At 36.5% G+C, this 20,387-nt stretch overlaps 1 protein-coding gene across 2 annotated transcripts; it reads left to right on the top strand.

Moving 5' to 3' along the window:
- Positions 1 to 8,571: 8,571 nt before the first annotated feature.
- LOC139840187 (uncharacterized) lies at positions 8,572 to 19,958 on the top strand. 2 transcript variants are annotated; one of them, XM_071830416.1, is made up of 2 exons: positions 8,572 to 9,488; positions 19,531 to 19,958. In XM_071830416.1, exon 1 carries the CDS (start codon positions 8,650 to 8,652, stop codon positions 9,463 to 9,465), a length of 816 nt encoding a protein of 271 aa, XP_071686517.1. In that variant the 5' UTR covers positions 8,572 to 8,649; the 3' UTR covers positions 9,466 to 9,488; positions 19,531 to 19,958. The 2 variants fall into 2 exon arrangements, with proteins under 2 accessions (XP_071686517.1, XP_071686516.1); XM_071830415.1 differs by having other exon boundaries at positions 19,526 to 19,952.
- The last annotated feature ends 429 nt before the right edge of the window (positions 19,959 to 20,387 follow it).

Genomic DNA, 20,387 nt, shown 5'->3' with positions numbered 1-20,387 from the left:
GGTCCGCTGACTTCATCATGGGAGTACGTGATTGGTGGAGCATGACTTTCGGGGTCCGCTGACTTCATCATGAGCGTGGTGTTATATCGGTGAAGCATGATCTTCGGGTCCGCTGACTTCATCCGGTGTTGAGATTGGTGAAGCATGATCTTCGGGTCCGCTGACTTCATCATGGTTGTGGATCGCGTGTGTTTTCGGATTCACGATGACGCGTGTAGTTCGGTCATCTTATCGGAATGAATCTCGTGTAGTTCGGATTCATGGTGACTCGTGTAGTTCAGTCATCTTATTGAGGTAGTAATCTCGTGTGGTTTCGGATTACTAAGGCTCGTGTAGTTCGGCCAACCTCGATGTTGTGGAAGTGAATCTCGTGTAGTTCGGATTCACAAATGACTCGTGTGGTTTCGGTCATTGTATTGAGGAGTGAGTCTCGTGTAGTTCGGATTCACAAATGACTCGTGTAGTTCGGTCATTCCTCTGGGATAGTGACTCTCGTGTAGTTCGGATTCACTATGGCGCGTGTAGTTCGGCCATTCCCGATTGTGTTGTGGTGAAGGTAGTGAGTCGCGTGTAGTTCGGATTCACTAAGGCGCGTGTAGTTTTCGGCTGGCCTTCGTGTGGTGTGATCTATCGGTTGTTTTATACACCGATGGTGGGGTCGTAAGGACCGTGTGGTTTGATCTATTGGTGTTTTATGCACCAATGGTGGGGTCGTAAGGACCGTGTTGTGAGAACTATCGGTTGTTTTATACACCGATGGTGGGGTCTTGAGGACCATGTTGTGAGATTAGTGAGGCGATAGCCTTGTTTCGCTCACATGTTGCTACGGGTGTGACGATAGTTGATTTGGTACACCTTGGGATTTGCGTTTCCATAGTCGTTTTGGGCGCTATCGGTTTTAGCCGTTTGCTTTATGATGTTACGGTAGTTGCGTTTCGGTCGTATTGCGCACTACCAGGGATGTCTAATGATTGGTGTTATCCGTAAGGATTCGTTTAGTTCGGTCTTCATCGTTCGGGTTGTTGACCTTAGGTTGAGACTTGGTTGCTTTTAGTGTTGTACTCGGTAAGGGTACGCTAAGGGATTGATATCTCGGTACGAGATTGGTTGATTTTTCCCGATGTTAGGGAATGAGCATGGTTTTAGTGCTCGGATTGGTGGATTTGATAAATAGCGGGTGACGATTTAGTTTTTAAAGGCGATTCATTGGGAAGAATTGCCTAGGAAGGTCGGTTGGGACTTATGTTTGAGGACCGTGGAGTGTCATTCGTTTGGTTAAGTGACGAGGATCACGAGGACGTGATCGATTCTAAGTGGGGGAGAGTTGTAAGACCCTAATATTTATTATACGGAAGGGTATTTATGCTACATAAAGTGCAGGAAGCATTGTGTAATTAAACAAAGCTCAGATTTTGCCCAGACATGGGTGCGCGCCGCGCACGAGCCCAGCGACAGAATTCTGTTTTTTCTATTTTGGGTTTAATGAGGGGCTTTTTGGTCTTTTCACTTGAGGCCGGATGTGAAGCCATATCAGCTGGTTAGATTCAATTTTGGATCACATTTCACATCCATTAACACTCTCAAATCATTCTAGAGAGAGAGGGAGATTTCTAGAGAGAGATTTGGGGTTTTGGAGAAGAAGGAGCTTGAATTGATCAAAGTCTCGGGTTTTAAAGTTGTTCACCTCGTTCCTAGCTACGTTTTGGTGGTTGTGGTAAGTTCTAACTCCGAATTTCATTGTTTGATTTTGATAATCAAGTTAGGGTTTGAACTTAAATTGATGGGAAACCCATTTAAACTCTTGGAGTGAGTTTAGTGATGCTAGTAATCGAGTTTGTTGTTATTGTTGGTGGATTTTGGGTTGGTGAACTAATTGGCCATGATTAGGACTTGAAATTGGGTTTAATCACTTAAGTTAGTGATTATGAAAGTATTGAAACCCATTTAGGGTTATTTGGTTGACTAGTTTTGACTTTGGGTCAAAATTAGGGTTTAGTGATGATTATGACCCAATTGGCGATTTAATGAGATTTATAAACTTAAAATGGATTAAGTTGAAGTATAAAACCGAGTTAAAGGTGTTTTGGTGTCAAAACTTGTAAATGGTGAGATTTTGACCTTATGGGTCAAAATTAGGGTTTATGGGCAATTTGGAGAATTGTAAGTGTTTAACACTTGTGTTCGGGTTTAATTGGCGTGTTAGGACCATTCTCACTTGTGTTAGTGATTATTGGTTAATTTTGGGCGCGGTTTGTACTTGGAAGTGCATTTGGGTCGAATTTGCACTAAGTGTCAAATTGGGTTGGTTTGTAAATCCAATCTAAGTGTGTTGTTGAATTTGTGATAATGGAATAGGTACTTTCCATTGGCGAGTTGCGGTTTACTTGGAAGCATTCATCAAGGCGACAAGGTGAGTGTTAATATCCTATGTGCATATGTATGTGTAGGATGGGTGCGGGTTGGGTGAAGTGGTTCTCGGTTATAGAGCTCACTTCACATATAGGTGGATTTGATAGACTTGCGTTTAGATCCAATTGGCACGGTTGTGCGTTTTGGTTAACCACCTTTGGCGAGGTACACGTTTTGTGTGTACAATATCACACGTGGTTGTGATGTGGATGATATAACCCCAATGGAGAAGGGTTTTGAGTTGGAGAAGTGAATCGCGTGTAGTTCGGATTCACGATGACGCGTGTAGTTCGGTCATCTTATCAAAATGAATCTCGTGTAGTTCGGATTCATGGTGACTCGTGTAGTTCGGTCATCTTATTGAGGTAGTAATCTCGTGTGGTTTCGGATTACTAAGGCTCGTGTAGTTCGGCCAACCTCGATGTTGTGAAGATAGTAATCTCGTGTGGTTTCGGATTACTAAGGCTCGTGTAGTTCGGCCAATCTTCATTGTGGTATTTGGTTCTCGGTATTGGGTTAAGGTGTTAACCTTGTTCGTTTATATTGTTATATATTAATATATTGTTGTGTTGTAGCTAACCCTCCGGATGTAGCTATTTGGAGTGGTTCACATCGTCGTTGGTGAACTTATATTTTTGTTGTTGTATCTTAGCTCGTGCTTAGTGTTTGTACGGTACGCCTAGACTAGCTTGCCTTTATGCTTGGTTGTTCGGTATGCGGTATTTGATATTTGTGTGGCGTATTCATTTTATACATATATATGTATGTAGTATATTATCATTCACTAAGCGTTAGCTTACCCTCTCGTTGTTGACTCTTTTTGTAGATTGCATGCGGATGGTGGCTCGGGTAAGCGCGAGGATTAGAGGACTTGCATAGTTGCTTTAGAAGATCTTGCTTTTGGATTGATTAGGATTGGGTAGCGTATCCCCAATCGCCATGCTCGGTCTTTATTTTGTGTTAAAAGTCATGTGGTCGAAAACTTGTATTTTGTACGAAAGTCGTAAAACGGCCGATGTGGGCCCGGTCTCGTAAAACTCATTTTATTATTGGAACGTGTTAGTTTTAACTAATATAAATTGTTGTGAAAAGCGTTTGGTCTAAAAGTGTCGGGAAGTCGAAGATCTTTTCGCGAAAAATGGTCATTTTGATCAGAACTGTCACAAGCCTTGTGCGCGCCGCGCACAGGCATTGGTGCGCGCCGCGCACCCTTCTGTCCAGTTTAAAAAAAAAAAATTACTCCGCGTTTTTGGTTGGTTAACGGGTTGGGATGTTACAGTGTTTTAATATGTATTCATACACTTTTTAAAGACTTCAAGACACTTATTAAAATACTTCTAATTAACAAAAATGCTTACAATTACATCCTCGTTCAGTTTCATCAACAATTCTACTTGTATGCACCCGTATTCGTACTCGTACAATACACAGTTTTTAGATGTATGTACTATTGGTATATACACTCCAATGATTAGCTCTTAGCAGCCCATGTGAGTCACCTAACACATGTGGGAACCATCATTTGGCAACTAGCATGAAATATCTCATAAAATTACAAAAATATTAGTAATCATTCATGACTTATTTACAAGTAAACAAAATTACACATCCTTTATATTTAATCCATATACCAACGACTAAAAATACCTACAAACACTTTCATTCTTCAATTTTCTTCATCTAATTAATCTCTCTCAAGTTTTATCTTCAAGTTCTAAGTGTTCTTTATAAATTCTATAAGTTCTAGTTTCATAAAATCAAGAATACTTCCAAGTTTGCTAGCTTACTTCCAATTTTGTAAAGTGATCATCCAACCTCAAGAAATCTTTCTTATTTACAGTAAGATATCTTTCTAATACAAGGTAATACTCATATTCAAACTTTGATTTAATTTCTATAACTATAACAATCTTATTTCGAGTGAAAATCTTACTTGAACTTGTTTTCGTGTCATGATTCTGCTTCAAGAACTTTCAAGCCATCCAAGGATCCTTTGAAGCTAGATCTATTTTTCTCATTTCCAGTAGGTTTATCCACAAAACCTGAGGTAGTAATGATGTTCATAACATCATTCGATTCATATATATAAAACTACCTTATTCGAAGGTTTAAACTTGTAATCACTAGAACATAGTTTAGTTAATTCTAAACTTGTTCGCAAACAAAAGTTAATTCTTCTAACTTGACTTTTAAAATCAACTAAACACATGTTCTATATCTATATGATATGCTAACTTAATGATTTAAAACACAAAAACAAGAAAAACACCGTAAAACCGGATATACGTCGTCGTAGTAACACCGCGGGCTGTTTTGGGTTACTTAATTAAAAACTATGATAAACTTTGATTTAAAAAGTTGTTCTTTTGGTAAAATTATTTTTCTTATGAACATGAAACTGTATCCAAAAATCATGGTTAAACTCAAAGTGAAAATATGTTTTCCAAAATGGTCATCTAGACGTCGTTCTTTCGACTGAAAACGGATTTAAAACGAAGAAATTATGGGTAAAACAAGATTGGATATTTTTGCTTGTAGTAGCTACGTGAAAATTGGTAACAAATTTATATTAATCATATCCTAGCTAACTTATATTGTATTATACATGTATTCTAATATATTATGTAATCTTGGGATACCATAGACACGTATGCAAATGTTTTGACATATCATATCGACCCATCTATATATATTATTTGGAACAACCACAGACACTCTATATGCAGTAATGTTGGAGTTAGCTATATAGGGTTGAGGTTGATTCCAAAAATATATATACTTTGAGTTGTGATCTAGCCTGAGACGTGTATACACTAGGTCGTGAATTGATTCAAGATAATATATATCAATTTATTTCTGTACATCTAACTATGGACAACTAGTTGTAGGTTACTAACGAGGACAGCTGACTTAATAAACTTAAAACATCAAAATGTATTAAAAATGTTGTAAATATATTTTGAACATACTTTGATATATATATATATATATATATATATATATATATATATATATATATATATATATATATATATATATATATATATACATATATATATATATACATATATATATATACATATATATATATATATATATATATGTATATATATATATATATATATATATATATATATATATATATATATATATATTTGTTATAGGTTCGTGAATCGACCAGTGGCCAAATCTTACTCCCGACGAAGTAAAAATATGTGAAAGTGAGTTTCATTTGCTCCCTTTTTAAATGCTTTTGCAATATATATTTTTGGGACTGAGAATACATGCGCTGCTTTTATAAATGTTTTACGAAATACACACAAGTAATCGAAACTACATTCTATGGTTGAATGATCGAAGCTGAATATGCCCCTTTTGCTTGGTAGCCTAAGAATTAGTAAACCAGTCTACTAATTGACGCGAATCCTAAAGATAGATCTATTGGGCCTAACAAACCCCATCCGTTGTAGCAGATGCTTTAGTACTTTGATGTTGTTTTATCATGTCCGATGGATGTCCCGGAATGATAGGGGATATTCTTATATGCATCTTATTAATGTCGGTTACCAGGTGTTCACCATATGAATGAATTTTATCTCTATGTATGGGATGTATATTGAAATATGAAATCTTGTGGTCTATTATTATTATGATTTGATAATATATAGGTTAAATCTATAACTCACCAACATTTTTGTTGACGTTTTAAGCATGTTTATTCTCAGGTGATTATTAAGAGCTTCCGCTGTTATATGCTAAAATAAGGACAAGATTTGGAGTCCATGCTTGTATGATATTATGTAAAAATTGCATTCAATAAACTTATTTTTGATGTAATATATTCTTATTGTAAACCATTATATAATGGTCGTATGTAAACGGTATATTTTAGATTATCATTATTTGATAATCTACGTAATGCTTTTTAAACCTTTATAGATAAAATAAAGGTTATGGTTGTTTTAAAAATGAATGCAGTCTTTGAAAAACGTCTCATATAGAGGTCAAAACCTCACGACGAAATCAATTAATATGGAACGTTTATAATCAATATGAACGGGACATTTCAGATTACAGGTGTTGAGTTAAACTCCTCGGATCTAAATATATCACATCTCATGTATGCGGACAACGTAATTATTATGTCTGAATGTAGTATGAATTATCTTACAAACTTATTGCGCATTCTTAATATATTTTTCTTGGCATCGGGACTTCACATAAACGTTGGTAAATCTCATAGTTTTAGAGTTGGCATCTCGGCGTAGTTGAATCATGTGCTGTTTTTGTGGGTTGTAGACCTGGGTGTTTTTCTACAAAATACTCAGGGATCACGATTGGTACGAATATGAGGTTGAAGAGGCACTGGACTAATCTAGTTGACAAGTTTTGAAATAAACTTGCATTTTGGAAGGTTCCTTTACCATCATGAGAGTGGCCAAGTTAAATCTTATAAATAGTGTCTTTGGAAGTCTTGCTATCTACCCCTTTACGTTTTTCGTTTGTCCAAAAATGATTTAATGAGTTGGAAGATATTATAGAAAAGTTTTTTTTGGGTGATATCGAAGAGTACGAAACTTCGATGGGTGAAATGGGATAACGTCTTAGCATCATGCGAAAAAGGTGGCCTTATTATCGATAGTTTGAAGTTGTTAAATTAGGATTTCTTAAATGGAATTGACGGTTTTTGACTCGTTCGAACGATTTATGGGATAAAATTGTCACTGCTATTTATGGTGATGTTTTCGGATATGATACGATAAAAGGAGTGTGGGAACATATTTGTTTGGCTTACAGAAAATCGCAAGAAAATAATGTGGTTTCAAAGGATGCTTTTGTATGAAGATTGGTAATGGCAATTCAATCAGATTGTGGCAAGATCTTTGGCTCAAAAGTAACAATCTTCGATCGTGTTATAATAGATTGTTCCACTTGGAATCACATAAGAGTGTTACTGTGTTACTGTTGCAAGTCGTTGTCCATTAGGAGTGTGATCATGGGAGTGGGTGCGAAAAAACTCGCGTTGAATGAATGAAGAATCGTTGTGGGGCTTAACTATTGAGCTAGCACAGGTTCCATTGAACTCACAAGACGATTATTGGAGATGGTCGTTATCGGCTGATGGCTTGTTCTCGGTTGCTTTTGATCATTTTTGGATCAGGTTCTGTAGCCTTAGATTGAACCGACCCTTGTTTGGAGAAATTACTCCCCGTGTAAAATTAACATTTTCCTTTGGTGTTCTATCTACGGAAAACTTCACATTCAGTTAAATATTTCATCAAAAGGAATCGAGATCGTGTGTATAAGTTGTATGGCTTGTAATCAAGGGGTCGAAATCATCTCCTTTTATTGATCTTTGGCGCTAGATCTATGGAGGAAGTTTTCCTTTGGCTAAGTTGTAGTAGTCTTCTTTCTCTTCGCGGCCTGAGATCCTCTCGTGGGTCATTTTGAAATTTTCGGCAAATGACAAGAAGATTCATGTGATTGCTACTATCGTAGAAACTTAATATATTATTTGGCGCTTCAGGAATTATTTGTTATTCAACGACAAGGCTTTGAAAAGACATGATCTGTTTGATCACATATTTTTCATTTTCGTGGTTAAAATTTAGAAAAAAAATAAATATGTTTTTCTACTTGAAACTTATGACTTTTAAGCCCGTTGTTGTAATGTTCTTCTAGCTCCTTGCTAGATAGCCATTTTTTGTTTTTATAAAATTCCTGCCGTTCAATAAAAAACGTCCCTATCTCAAATTACAGTGGTTGAAATAGATGATAAAACAAGTATTGGTGATGTTGTGTTATTTTTCTTTCGTCTTTAAATAAAAATTTACTTAATGTTATAGTTCAAAAGCTTACCCGCATTTGTCTATAAAACTTCTGACCTTAGGCATAGAACCGAGGATTATTTCTAAGAGTATGCCTCTACTGAATCATAAAAGTATAACATATAAACTTCATGTTGTCAAAATCTTTTTTTTAGTAGATGTCATAGATCTCATAGAAAATATTATTAATTCATATTTAAAGTAGATATGAAAAAATAATGAAAATTTCGTTGCTATTTATTGAAAAACATGAAAAAATAAGGTTTATCACGAACAATTAAAAACCATTGGGGGCATGTATTTAAACTCCCACTCTCAGTCCTTTTAAGTTTTACGGAGTAACACATTCCTCATTGCCTGCTTCCCTCCGCTACAAAAACCCTAATTCTCTGAAACCCTAACATCAACAAAAATGTCGATGTCAAAGACTTCAAAAATGCTCCAATTCATCAACTACCGTATGCGTATCACCATCCAAGATGGCCGTCAATTAGTCGGAAAATTCATGGCTTTCGATCGCCACATGAATCTCGTAATCGGCGACTGTGAAGAGTTCCGTAAACTTCCACCTGCAAAAGGATCCAAAAAAGGCGAAGAACGTGAAGACCGTCGCACTCTCGGTCTCGTCCTTCTACGCGGCGAAGAAGTTATTTCCATGACAGTCGAGGGACCACCGCCGCCTGATGAAAACCGTGCAAAAGCCGTCGGAGCTGCTGCTTTATCTGGTCCAGGTCTCGGCCGTGCTGCTGGCCGTGGAATACCTACTGCTCCTTTAGCTCAAGCTCAACCGGGTTTATCTGGACCCGTTAGAGGTGTTGGTGGACCGGCTCCTGGTATGATGCAACCGCAGATTTCAAGACCACCAATGAATTATCCTCCTCAAGCTCCGGTGATCAGGCCCGGACAAATGCCGTATCCTGGACAAGGTCCTCCATCGCAGATGTCACGAGGACCGCCTCCAGGTATGCCGCCACCTCAGTTTGCGCAACGGCCCCCTGGTCCTGGTCAATATCCTCCACCTGGACAGTATGGACAGAGACCTGGAATGGTTCCACCGCCGATGATGAGGGGACCACCACCTATGGGCGGAGCTCCACGACCTGGTATGCCTGGTCCACCGCCACCTGGACGACCTGGAATGCCTCCACCTGGTGGACAGATGCCAGGTTTTGGTCCTCCGCGCCCTGGGATGCCTCCTCCACCAAACAACCAGCAACAGCAGCAGTAGCAGACTAGCAGTGACTGGGAATGGTATGTGTTCTTATATGTTTTATGCATTTTGGACTTGCTTAAATGTTTTTCATGGACCAATAATATAGTTATATCCACTTTGTGCTCAATTTTGATTGCTTGCTAGCTAGTAGCTATTGTATACATTGTAACTTAGGCTTCATATTTAGATGTTGGAGTATTAGCTAGTGTAGGCATAAATATCTGACGATAACTGTTACACTGGCTTGCAGTACAACTAGTTTTAGAGCTGATAACTTACTTTAAGTGTGTCTGACTTTGACTTCACGAAGTTGTTGGCGGGTGCACACACTAATGCTATACCTATGGAGTATGAGTGTGGCTTCATTCTTGTGCACCATTTAAAATGCTTGCAATAATCAATTGATAAAGTTTGCAATAACTTCATGAGTCTTGTTCCAGTGATGGAACTGTATTACAGTAGAGTGTAAGACTTGTCGCAGTAACAATTATTGATCATAATTTGACATTTTGAACAGGAGTTAAAAATTTGAAAAGTGTAACTGGATATCTAAATAAATTATCGTGTTTGTAAGGGGATTAAACCCCTTGTTCAAAGCAAGATAAATAGGTTGTAACCTATCTGAGAGAAAAACATGACTTAGGGGGGAGTGTTACTTCCATTTTTTAGGTTTTCACAGGTCCTCTAAGTTTTTCGCTTTCTTACTTTGGCTTTCTTAGTTACAATGCAAAATGTTATGAGTGACACACCTGAAATTTTAAGTTTTGTATTGAGACATGAAAGGAAGATCTGCTTTTCCCCCCTAAAAAAATATCTACCTTGCACGGTTACATAAATTATCACACATCATGGTATAAACTTATCTTATGGAAATAAGGAAGCTTCATTTAGACAATTTATAGTTCACCCCTGGATGTTTGTAGATCCCAACTACAATTTGACCCTCATGATCATTAGGTGTATACTGCTCATGCGGAGTCACACATGCTAGTATGATTATCGATGGCTGACTAGTAAATAGTTGCTTTATCATTACTTGTTTTGTTATTCAAAGTTCAAACGTTAATTCAACTGATCAAGAGAATAATGTTTGTAAGTTTGAGTGTATGAGTAATGATAATAACGAGATGAATAGAGCCGCGCTACGCAGCGGAGTATTGCGAGGCGTGGGCTTGCTAGGTAGTTGTTGCATAGAAAATTTACATAAAACATAGTTTAGCGATTATTATAAAATATGACGGGGGCTTTGTTAACAAATGGAGAGAAAGTTGAACATCACAATGGATAACATTAAGCAAAACAAAACATCTATATCACAAACTGTACACAACATGATACAACATTATCACAATTGCACTGTAATAACAAACATATAATGAAGCAAAACCACAATTAGTAGTTATAATTAGTTAGAATAGTAACAAAGACGCAACCTAAGAAATCAAACGGCGTGGAAAGAGTATACGATGTTCCAATTAATCGAGCAGTTGCAAATAAGTAATTATAACAATACATCACTAAACCAAATATAACAAAAAAATGAATTCATCCTGACAAAAGATTTACCGTCAATACCAAAATACAAAACATTGTTGTTCATAGATGTGGATTTGCTATCATTGTGACGGCGCATGTAAGATCTGGCAGTAGTTGCCAAGAAGAAATAGCCGAGGACCGACACAAAGCACCATCACTCCCCCTACAATCATTATCAACATATATATTATCATTACCTTCCTTCTCTTTCTTATACCTATTATATATTATATATTATGATAATTCCAAAACAATCTATTAAGACAAAAAAAATATAGAGCTATAAAGATGAGGCAATGGGTTAAAACAACCCAGCAGACAATATCAAACAAAAATCCACAACCTAGAACATTAGAAATAAAAACAATTATTTCCAACCTAATTAATACAACCATATTACTTGCCAGAGAACGATCGAACAACACTGAAACAATAATAAGATGATTAGGGGAAAACAAATAGAGAATAATAGAATGAAGAATCACAAACCCAAAAATAAAAGGAGAAGCATACCATCAGAATTGGAGGGTTCGCAAAAGGTAAATGGAACCAAAAAAAGAGGATGGGAATGATACTTTGTTCTTTGAATTTTTTTTTTTCTTTCCAAAAGGTAAAAATCAAGAAGTTATTGATAGGTGAATAGACTAATGACACATGCCTAGGAAATACACGTGGGAGGCATATGGAGGCCGTAAAACAGAAAGTCAACAGGCAAGCAGGAGGGTGGATGTTACATCACAATGGCAAAAAAGAATTAAAAAAGAGAGATTGGAATAGGCAGGGAGTTAAAAAAAAAAAATGACGAGTGAACAGTGTTGGGGCCAATAAGGGAGCTCTATCGGCTCTTGTTAATAGCTTTTTATGTAATAGTTGATTATATACATCTGTCTATATACGAGAACCTAATAACAATAGACGTACATGCTAGCACATTACGAGACCGGTATTAAGCACCATATCTGGTTATTTCAGTTGATTTCGAGCAAGAAACCTAGTATTTTCTATACAGTCACCTGTTACGGTCAAGATATGAATGGTAAAACAAAAAATTAATTGATAAAGAAGAATATTTAATTCTAACCAAAATTTTTATTTATAGTTGCATGTACTTTACATGTTGTAGTTTTAACTATGTATAAAGTATGGGAACTTTCTTATTAGAACTCTTTCTGTCATGATAAGGTATCTTATGGTATAAGTGTTAACGAGTCTAGCATTTAGCAAGCTACTCGATTCATTGTATTATGTGGTTAGTTTCATGAGCTGAACTTTTCAAATCCAAGTTTGAGTTAACCTATTTGAAAGCTCGTTTGATTGTTTGAACCTTGTTTAAATGATGTGATCTCAAAGCTAAAACAATATTACAATATTAGTAACAGGCTATGAAGTTATGAACTTATTATTATATGAAACAAGCTAAGCTTTACCTATATCATTGTATATTCTTTTTAGTATATTAATATTGCTTGCACTCACTCACACACAAATGACATAAAAAAAAGTTTTAACATGAATGTTTTTTATCTTTAAAAACTTGTGCAAGAGCTCAAGTTAATCCTATTAAATTCATTTAGACTAATTTGAACTTGTAAAGGTTGTGCCCTAATACTATGTTGGTGAGTGCCCTAAATTGTTCTTTACATTAAAACTTCTAGAGATCAAACATAACTTATCCATGGTTAAGTTAAAACATCCTTTAGATCATAATGATATTGTCTTCATAAGTTGGATCATACTTTTGATGATTGGTTGTTTAGTGGCCCTTTCTCGAGATTTGTTATTGAGGTTATAGAAATGGAACTTACATTAGTAAATGCTTTAAAACTTATTTACTAATTTACTTATCTTTAAACAAATCATTCTTCATCAATCTTCACATAAATATAGATATAAATATCTTATAAAAGTTTTGTAGTAACATAGAATATCAAATATCAAATAATTAAAATAGAAGGTCCGAAGCTTTTTGCGTATGTAAATATCTTATGAACCCTATTATTCTGAATTAGTATGTCGTTCAAATCTTATTCTCCTCTTATCCATTATGGTCGTGTGTATTTTTTTTTTTCAAACCCAAGTTTTGCAGAATTTGCAAAGATCATTTTCAAGGTATATGATTATCAAAGTTGGAACAAAGTAAAAGTATATGACAAAAGACAAGCCAACCATCAAACTTAAAAAAGTATATATTAAGCTCAAGTAACAACCATTTATCAATTTCTTTTTTGTAGGTTGTTAATTTGATATATCAAATATGATATACCACATGTAGTCTTATCAAAAAAAAAAAAAAAAAAAAAATCTATTGATGAGCTCATGTCATTGTGAATAAGATTGTGCTTAAATGTTAGAGGGTTTTGTTGCTGAGATGTTTCTCTAAGACAAACATAATCGACTTTGTTATTATACCTATTACATTATATTAAATTATAATCTTATATTACTTCTATTAACTATTAAGGCTAGACCTGCCTTTATCAGAGTAACAACCCTAATTGATTAAGAAATCACACACACAATCACAATAGCCGAATATAATAAGCACACGAAAAAAAAAGGACACGAGAATTATAGTGGTTCAGTTTCGATGTGAAACCTACATCCACTTTGGAACTAGAGAGTATTATTATTAATTTGGAGGTGATACATTACAAGTACCTATGGGAGAGTATTTATAGACAAGGATTAAGCATAACCCTAATCTATGTAAACCCTAAACCGGCCCATTTAAATTAGGGTTGGCCAAACCCTAACTTAACCACCAAGTAATTCTCCTGCCGTTTTACTTAGCTTAACTGCTAAGCATACCGAAGCCTACATACATTAACAATCTCCCACTTGGAGGCTTCGAATGCCATCGATCTGCACTCTTGTACTTCTGCAATGCAAGACTTAGCTCGTCTCTTCTCTCTCTAGTTCCTGCCTTCTCTTCAATGTTCCCGAAGGCCAGTTGAAGCTATGCACAACTTCAACTTATCCAACGTTACTGGTTTGGTGAACATATCTGCTGGATTCTTTGAACCTGAAATGCTCTCCAGATTAAATGTTTCATTGCTTATCCGTTCTCTGATAAAGTGATACTTCATGCCAATGTGCTTCGTCTTAGCATGATAGATTGGATTCTTCGCTAATTTGACTGCGCTCTCATTATCACAATATAAGACATATTCTGTCTGTTTGCTACCCAGTTCTTTCATGAATGTCTTCAACCATACTAGTTCTTTACTGGCTTCAGTCAAGGCCATATATTCTGCTTCAGTAGTAGATAGAGCCACGCTCTTTTGAAGCCTAGACATCCAACTCACTGTCGTTCCTCCTATAGTGAATACATATGCGGTGGTGCTCTTGAAGGTATTATTGCATCTACCCAGATCTGCATCAGAATAACCCCTGAGAGTAGTATCCCTGCCCTTGAAACATAACCCAGCTTTGGAAGTACCCTTTAAATACCGCAATATCCACTTCACTGCTTCCCAATGTTTTTCCCCGGAGCTGACGTAAAGCGACTAACCATCCCAACTGCATGTGCTATATCAGGTCTTGTACACACCATATCGTACATTAGACTACCCACGACGGATGCATAAGGAACCTTAGCCATTTCTGCTTTTTCTACTTCAGTTTTAGGAGACTAATGTTTAGAAAGCTTTAGATGACTTCCCAACGGTGTGTTTCTTGGCTTTGTAGACTCCCCATTCATTCTGAACTTTTTAAGAACCTTGCGAATATACTTTTTTTTAGATAAAGAAACTGACCCATCTTTATCTTTATTCCTGCATATACTCATACCAAGAATCTGCTTAGCTGGCCCGAGATCCTTCATTCCAAATTCTTTAGATAATTGCTTCTTCAAATTGCGTATTTCAACCATATCAGAACGTGCAATTAACATATCATCGATATAAAGAAGCAATATAATATAGGAGCTCTTGAACTTTTTCAAATAACAACAATGATCTGTAGAACTTCTCACGAATCCAGTCTTCTCCATGAAATTATCAAACTTCAAGTACCACTGTCTGGGAGCTTGTTTCAAACCATACAAGCTTCTCTTTAGATTACACACAAGATTCTCCTTTCCTTTGACACAAAACCTCTCTGGTTGAGACATATAAATGTCTTCTTCAATGTTGCCATGCAGAAAGGCTGTTTTAACATCCAACTATTCTAAGTGTAACTTCTCGGTTGCCTCGTCATCTTCACTACTGGAGAAAAGATTTCAGCATAATCGACTCCTTTCTTTTGTTGAAATCCTTTGACAACTAATCTTGCTTTGTATCGTTTAGAACCATCTGCTTCATCTTTGACTCTGAAAACCCATTTATTCTGTAAGACTCTTTTTCCTGGTGGTAACTTGGTCAACTTCCAAGTTTGATTTTTCAATAAAGATTCCATCTCGCTTTTCATAGCCTGCTCCTACTGGAACGAATCTTTCACCTTCATTGCCTCAGAATAACTTTCTGGTTCCTCATTTTCTGTCAAAAGAAGATAGTTAACTGTTGGACTAAACCTCTCTGGTGACTTGTGTGGATCTCCTGACCCAATTGGAATGGTCAGGTTGTGGTGGGGGCTGTGGGGGCTGCTCATCATCATAATCTGAGCTCCCACTATCAGAAATCTGCTCGTGATCAGAATTCGAGCTTTCACTGTTAGGAACTCCCACTGAAACTTCAGTTTCATACTCTGGAGTTTCCCTTTCATCTTCTCTAGTTGTTTTCATCTTCTCTAGTTGTCTCTGTGTCAACCTCAAATTCAACTGATTCTTTTTCTTTTGGTGTTGAGTTGAAATCCTTGTACAATTTTGCTTCATTGAAGGTGGCATGTTTACTTCTGATAACATGTTTTCCCTATGTCACTTCCCCCATAACCAATTAACATGTACTTCTTTGCTTTTGCATCGAGTTTGTCACCATCTTTATTAATATCATATGCACTGCACCCACAGATTTTTAGATGCCCATAGCTGATTGCTTTACCTCTCCATTCTTCTTCGGGTATTTTGAAATCAAGTGGAGCTGATGGAGAACGGTTGATCAAATAAGCGGCAGTGCTTACTGCATCAGCCCATAGAGTCTTTGGTAGCCCATAATTAAGTCTCATGCTACGTGCTCTCTCATTTAAAGTACGATTCATCGTTTCTGCAACTCCATTTTGTTGTGGAGTACCTGGAACCGTCTTGATCATCCGAATGCCATGATCAGCACAATAGTTAACGAATTCAGTGCTGATGTATTGTCCTCCATTATCCGACTTCAAGCATTTTACCTTCAAATCAGAAGATAATTTAAGAGCAGATTTTCATTTCTTAAAAGCTTCAAATACATCAGATTTATTATTAAGAAAGTAAACACATACCTTGCATGTTGAATCATCGATGAAAGTAACATAATAGCGTGCTCCTCCTAATGCAGAAACATGAGTAGGCCCGAACACATCTGTGTGTACTAGCTCCAACTTCTGAGCTTTTAAAGTTCTGCCTGCTTTTGCAAAGGTGACCTTCTTCTTTCCTAGAACACATGACTCGCAAAAGTCCGATTCAACTCTCTTCAGACCAGGAATTTTACCATTTGACACTAGCATTTTCATTCCTTTGTCACTCATGTGACCTAAACGTTGGTGCCACTGACTGGTTAAGCTTCGATCATTGGAAACTGCATTTACTTCATTAGCTGGAACTTCTACCATATAAAGAGTGTCTCTCTTCTTACCCTTAGCTATTACTAAGTTCCCCTTTATTACTTTCCACTGATCTTCACCAAATAGCACACTATATCCTTGATCATCAAGCTGTCTAACAGAGATTAGTTTCTTCTTTAGGCCAGGAATAACTCGGACATTGTCCAAGGTCCAATTAGTGCCCAAAGAGGTCTTCAGCTCTAAATCTCCAATCCCTGTAATATCAAGACAATGATCATTAGCCAAACGAAGTTTACCAAGATTACCTGTTCGTAGATTCTTCATCAATTGTGGACTTGGAGTAGCATGAAACGATGCTCCTGAATCCATAACCCAAGCATCAATTGTATTCTCAATGCAGCAAACAAGGACGTTATCATAATCATCTGTTGCAGCTGCAACATTAACTTCCCTTGGCTTTGATGATGTTGCTGGCTTAGTGCACTGGTTTCGGAAATGCTCAGTCTCCTGACAATTCCAACATTTAATATCATTCTTTGTTCTCGACACACTCCTTCTTGACTTTGACCTACCCCTAATGCTACTCCCGCCTTTTCTCCTACCCCTCTCTTCTGTGCTCAGCAAGTTTCCTGATGGTTCTCCTGAGCTCTTCCTCCTTATGTCCTCACCAAGAATAAAATCACTAATGCCCTCAAACTTGAGCTTTGAGGACTCTGTGGATCCACTGATAGCTATGACTGATCCTGACTAGCTTTCAGGTAACGAGGATAATAACAAGAGAGCTTTAACTTCGTCATCAAACTTGATATCAACAGACAATAACCGAGAGATAATATTGTTTAAGTTATTGATATGGTTTGTTACCGAAGCACCTTCTTTGTGTTTACCAACTGCTTGATCAAAAACACTTTGTTAGAAGCAGACGACTTCTCATACATATTCGATAAGGTCTTCATCAAACCATGTGTAGTGGTTTCATTCACAATATTAAAGGCAACATTTTTTGTAAGCGTGGGCCTGACAACAGCTAGGGCTTTCCTGTCAAGCGTCTTCCATTCATCGTCTTTCAATCTTTCTGGTTATTCTCATTCAAAGCATCTATCAGATCCTTCTGACATAACAAATCTTCAACCTGCATCTTCCACCACCCAAAATCTTGCTCATCAAACTTATCAATTTTAATCCTTCCTTCTTCAGCCATTGAACTAGCTTCGAACTGAGGAATAGCAGCAGCTATGATGAACTTGCAATCGGCAGCAGCTTTGATCAGCTGCAGTGGCTGTAATCTTAATCGTAACAGCAGCAACAGCAGGTATTTGGTGGCGGCTAGGGTTGATCTGGATTGTAACAATAGCAGCCTGATCCGTAACAGCAGCAGCGGCCTGATCCGTAACAGCAGCAACTATGATTGACGGTTGGGGTTTAGCTCCTAAACAGCAGCTGCAATCTGATCTGATTTTTTATTTTTTTTTGCAATCGGTGGCTAGGGTTACCTGGAGCTCTAGATACCAGTTGTTAAGGCTAGACCTGCCTTTATCAGAGTAACAACCCTAATTGATTAAGAAATCACACACACAATCACAATAGCCGAATATAATAAACACAAGAAAGAAAAAAAGGACACGAGAATTATAGTGGTTCAGTTTCGATGTGAAACCTACATCCACTTTGGAACTAGAGAGTATTATTGTTAATTTGGAGGTGATACATACAAGTACATATGAGAGAGTATTTATAGACAAGGATTAAGCACAACCCTAATCTATGTAAACCCTAAACCGGCCCATTTAAATTAGGGTTGGCCAAACCCTAACTTAACCACCAAGTAATTCTCCTGTTGTTTTACTTAGCTTAACTGCTAAACATACCGAAGCCTACATACATTAACAGTAACCTCAAAACTTTGTAGTGTTTTTTTTCTTATTGTCTATTTGAGCATAAAGTTTAGTACAGTATTTCTTGTGTCATTTTTTTTAATCTAGTGTTAATATATAATATGATCTTAAATTCAGCACTAACATAATTCATCATTTAAGATTGTGAATGAGATTAAAGAAACTTTGACATAAGAAAACAGCCAATTTTTAAAACTTAGCTGGTTACATATGTAAATGAGCATTAAGGGTGATAACTATTTGCGGCCGGGCTTGGACACAAGGAAAACAATTTGAGTCAGCTGAATTATAACAACCAAGCCAAGCGCTTGAGATTAACTATCCTGATTTTTCGACTACTTGGCTCCTTAACATTTTTAGGTAGAAGAATAGATTGCACCAAAGTTGAATGTTTATAACTTATGAACATATTAAAGTATTTGTCTTCTATGTAAGGATCTATATATATTTATGGACTTATGCTATAAACTCAAAAAGGCTTGTACGACTTTCGTTGACATCTGAATGTTTTAGAGCTGATTACACTATGTCAGCACATTTCTTAATGATGAGGTAATTGTATCTCTAATATAGTAATATGGATTTGAAAGATATCATATAGCTATAAACCTAAATTTTTTAATATGAAGAAAGATGTTATGACAATATTTTCTATTCTTGATTATTATTTTTCTCAGAATTGACTAGTTTATGTGTTAGCTGTGGTCCTTCCCTTAATTGGTATGGATCATGTTGCTGATGCCAAATACTTTAATCGTGTGATCCTAGACTCTGTTACTTTCTAGTGCAGTTGGTTGACCCTTTTTTGAAAAACAATTGTTTTGTAAAAATATGGAAAACACAATAGAAGAACAAGCAACCAGCAATAGATCTGTGCTAAATTGGCAGATGTGCACTTTGATTTTTTGTATGACATGATCTTTTCCATAACGACATAAACTTAGTAATTTTCGTTATTTATTATGATTATCGTTAATCTTTCTAATAGATGCTTATTTCTATTGCAGAGTAGTTTTCTGTTTGGGCAATCCTGTGAAGATGACTTTTGAAGAGGTTTCGTGCTTATAGGCTTCTGTGGCAACAGCAAGATCTTGGGGTGAATTTGCTAGTGGTTTGTATCAGTAAAGAGTTTACATTCATTGCTAGACTTGAATTATGTTGGATTTAGCACATATTATGACCATTTAATATCAGTTTGAATGCTATTTTAAACCTGAGCCCAACTGCTGGATCATTTGCAGCTTAAATGGTAGTTGGTATAACTGGCAGAGTCATGTTGATTGTACGCACACAATTGCAACCTTTTGGTTTCATCTCAATTGGTCTAAGCCAAAGTAAATGGAAACTGGTACTGAAGTTTCTATACAAAAGTGGGCTAATTTATGCCTCGAACCATAAATAATTGCATATATGTTGTTCAAATGCTGAAAAAGCACATTTTATACATCAGAGATTTATGAAAGTAACATAAGAAAAATGAAAATGATTCTTAAGGTTAGTCATGTAGCATGTAGTTATGCAATGTTTTAGAGTAGTTGATATATATATTTGACATCTAGGATATCTATATGCACCACTGAAAAGATATTCAGAGCGAGTACTAAAAAAAGATATTTTGACATCGGAGAATGTTCACTCGGGAGACTACGTAATCCTATTATACAATTCGCTTCACTGTATACAAATGGTCTATGTTAGAACATCACTAAACTGCATATACACGTATGTATAAGTTGTAAAAATGTTTCACCTTATAGTTTGTACCACAATTTTCGTGTCTCAATTTACCGAGTTAATCACATTTTTGTATGCGTTTTGGACATACCAATCAACTTCTTGATAAAGAGTTATAAAACATTGAAACATCCG

Source organism: Rutidosis leptorrhynchoides, chromosome 4 (genome assembly GCF_046630445.1).
Source record: "Rutidosis leptorrhynchoides isolate AG116_Rl617_1_P2 chromosome 4, CSIRO_AGI_Rlap_v1, whole genome shotgun sequence".
NCBI classification, from domain to species: domain Eukaryota; kingdom Viridiplantae; phylum Streptophyta; class Magnoliopsida; order Asterales; family Asteraceae; genus Rutidosis; species Rutidosis leptorrhynchoides.
This window is presented reverse-complemented; position numbering and strand designations above follow the sequence as displayed.

Coding starts and splice junctions, on each gene's coding strand:
- LOC139840187 (XM_071830416.1), top strand. CDS start 8,650: ATGTCGATGTCAAAGACTTCAAAAATGCTCCAATTCATCAACTACCGT.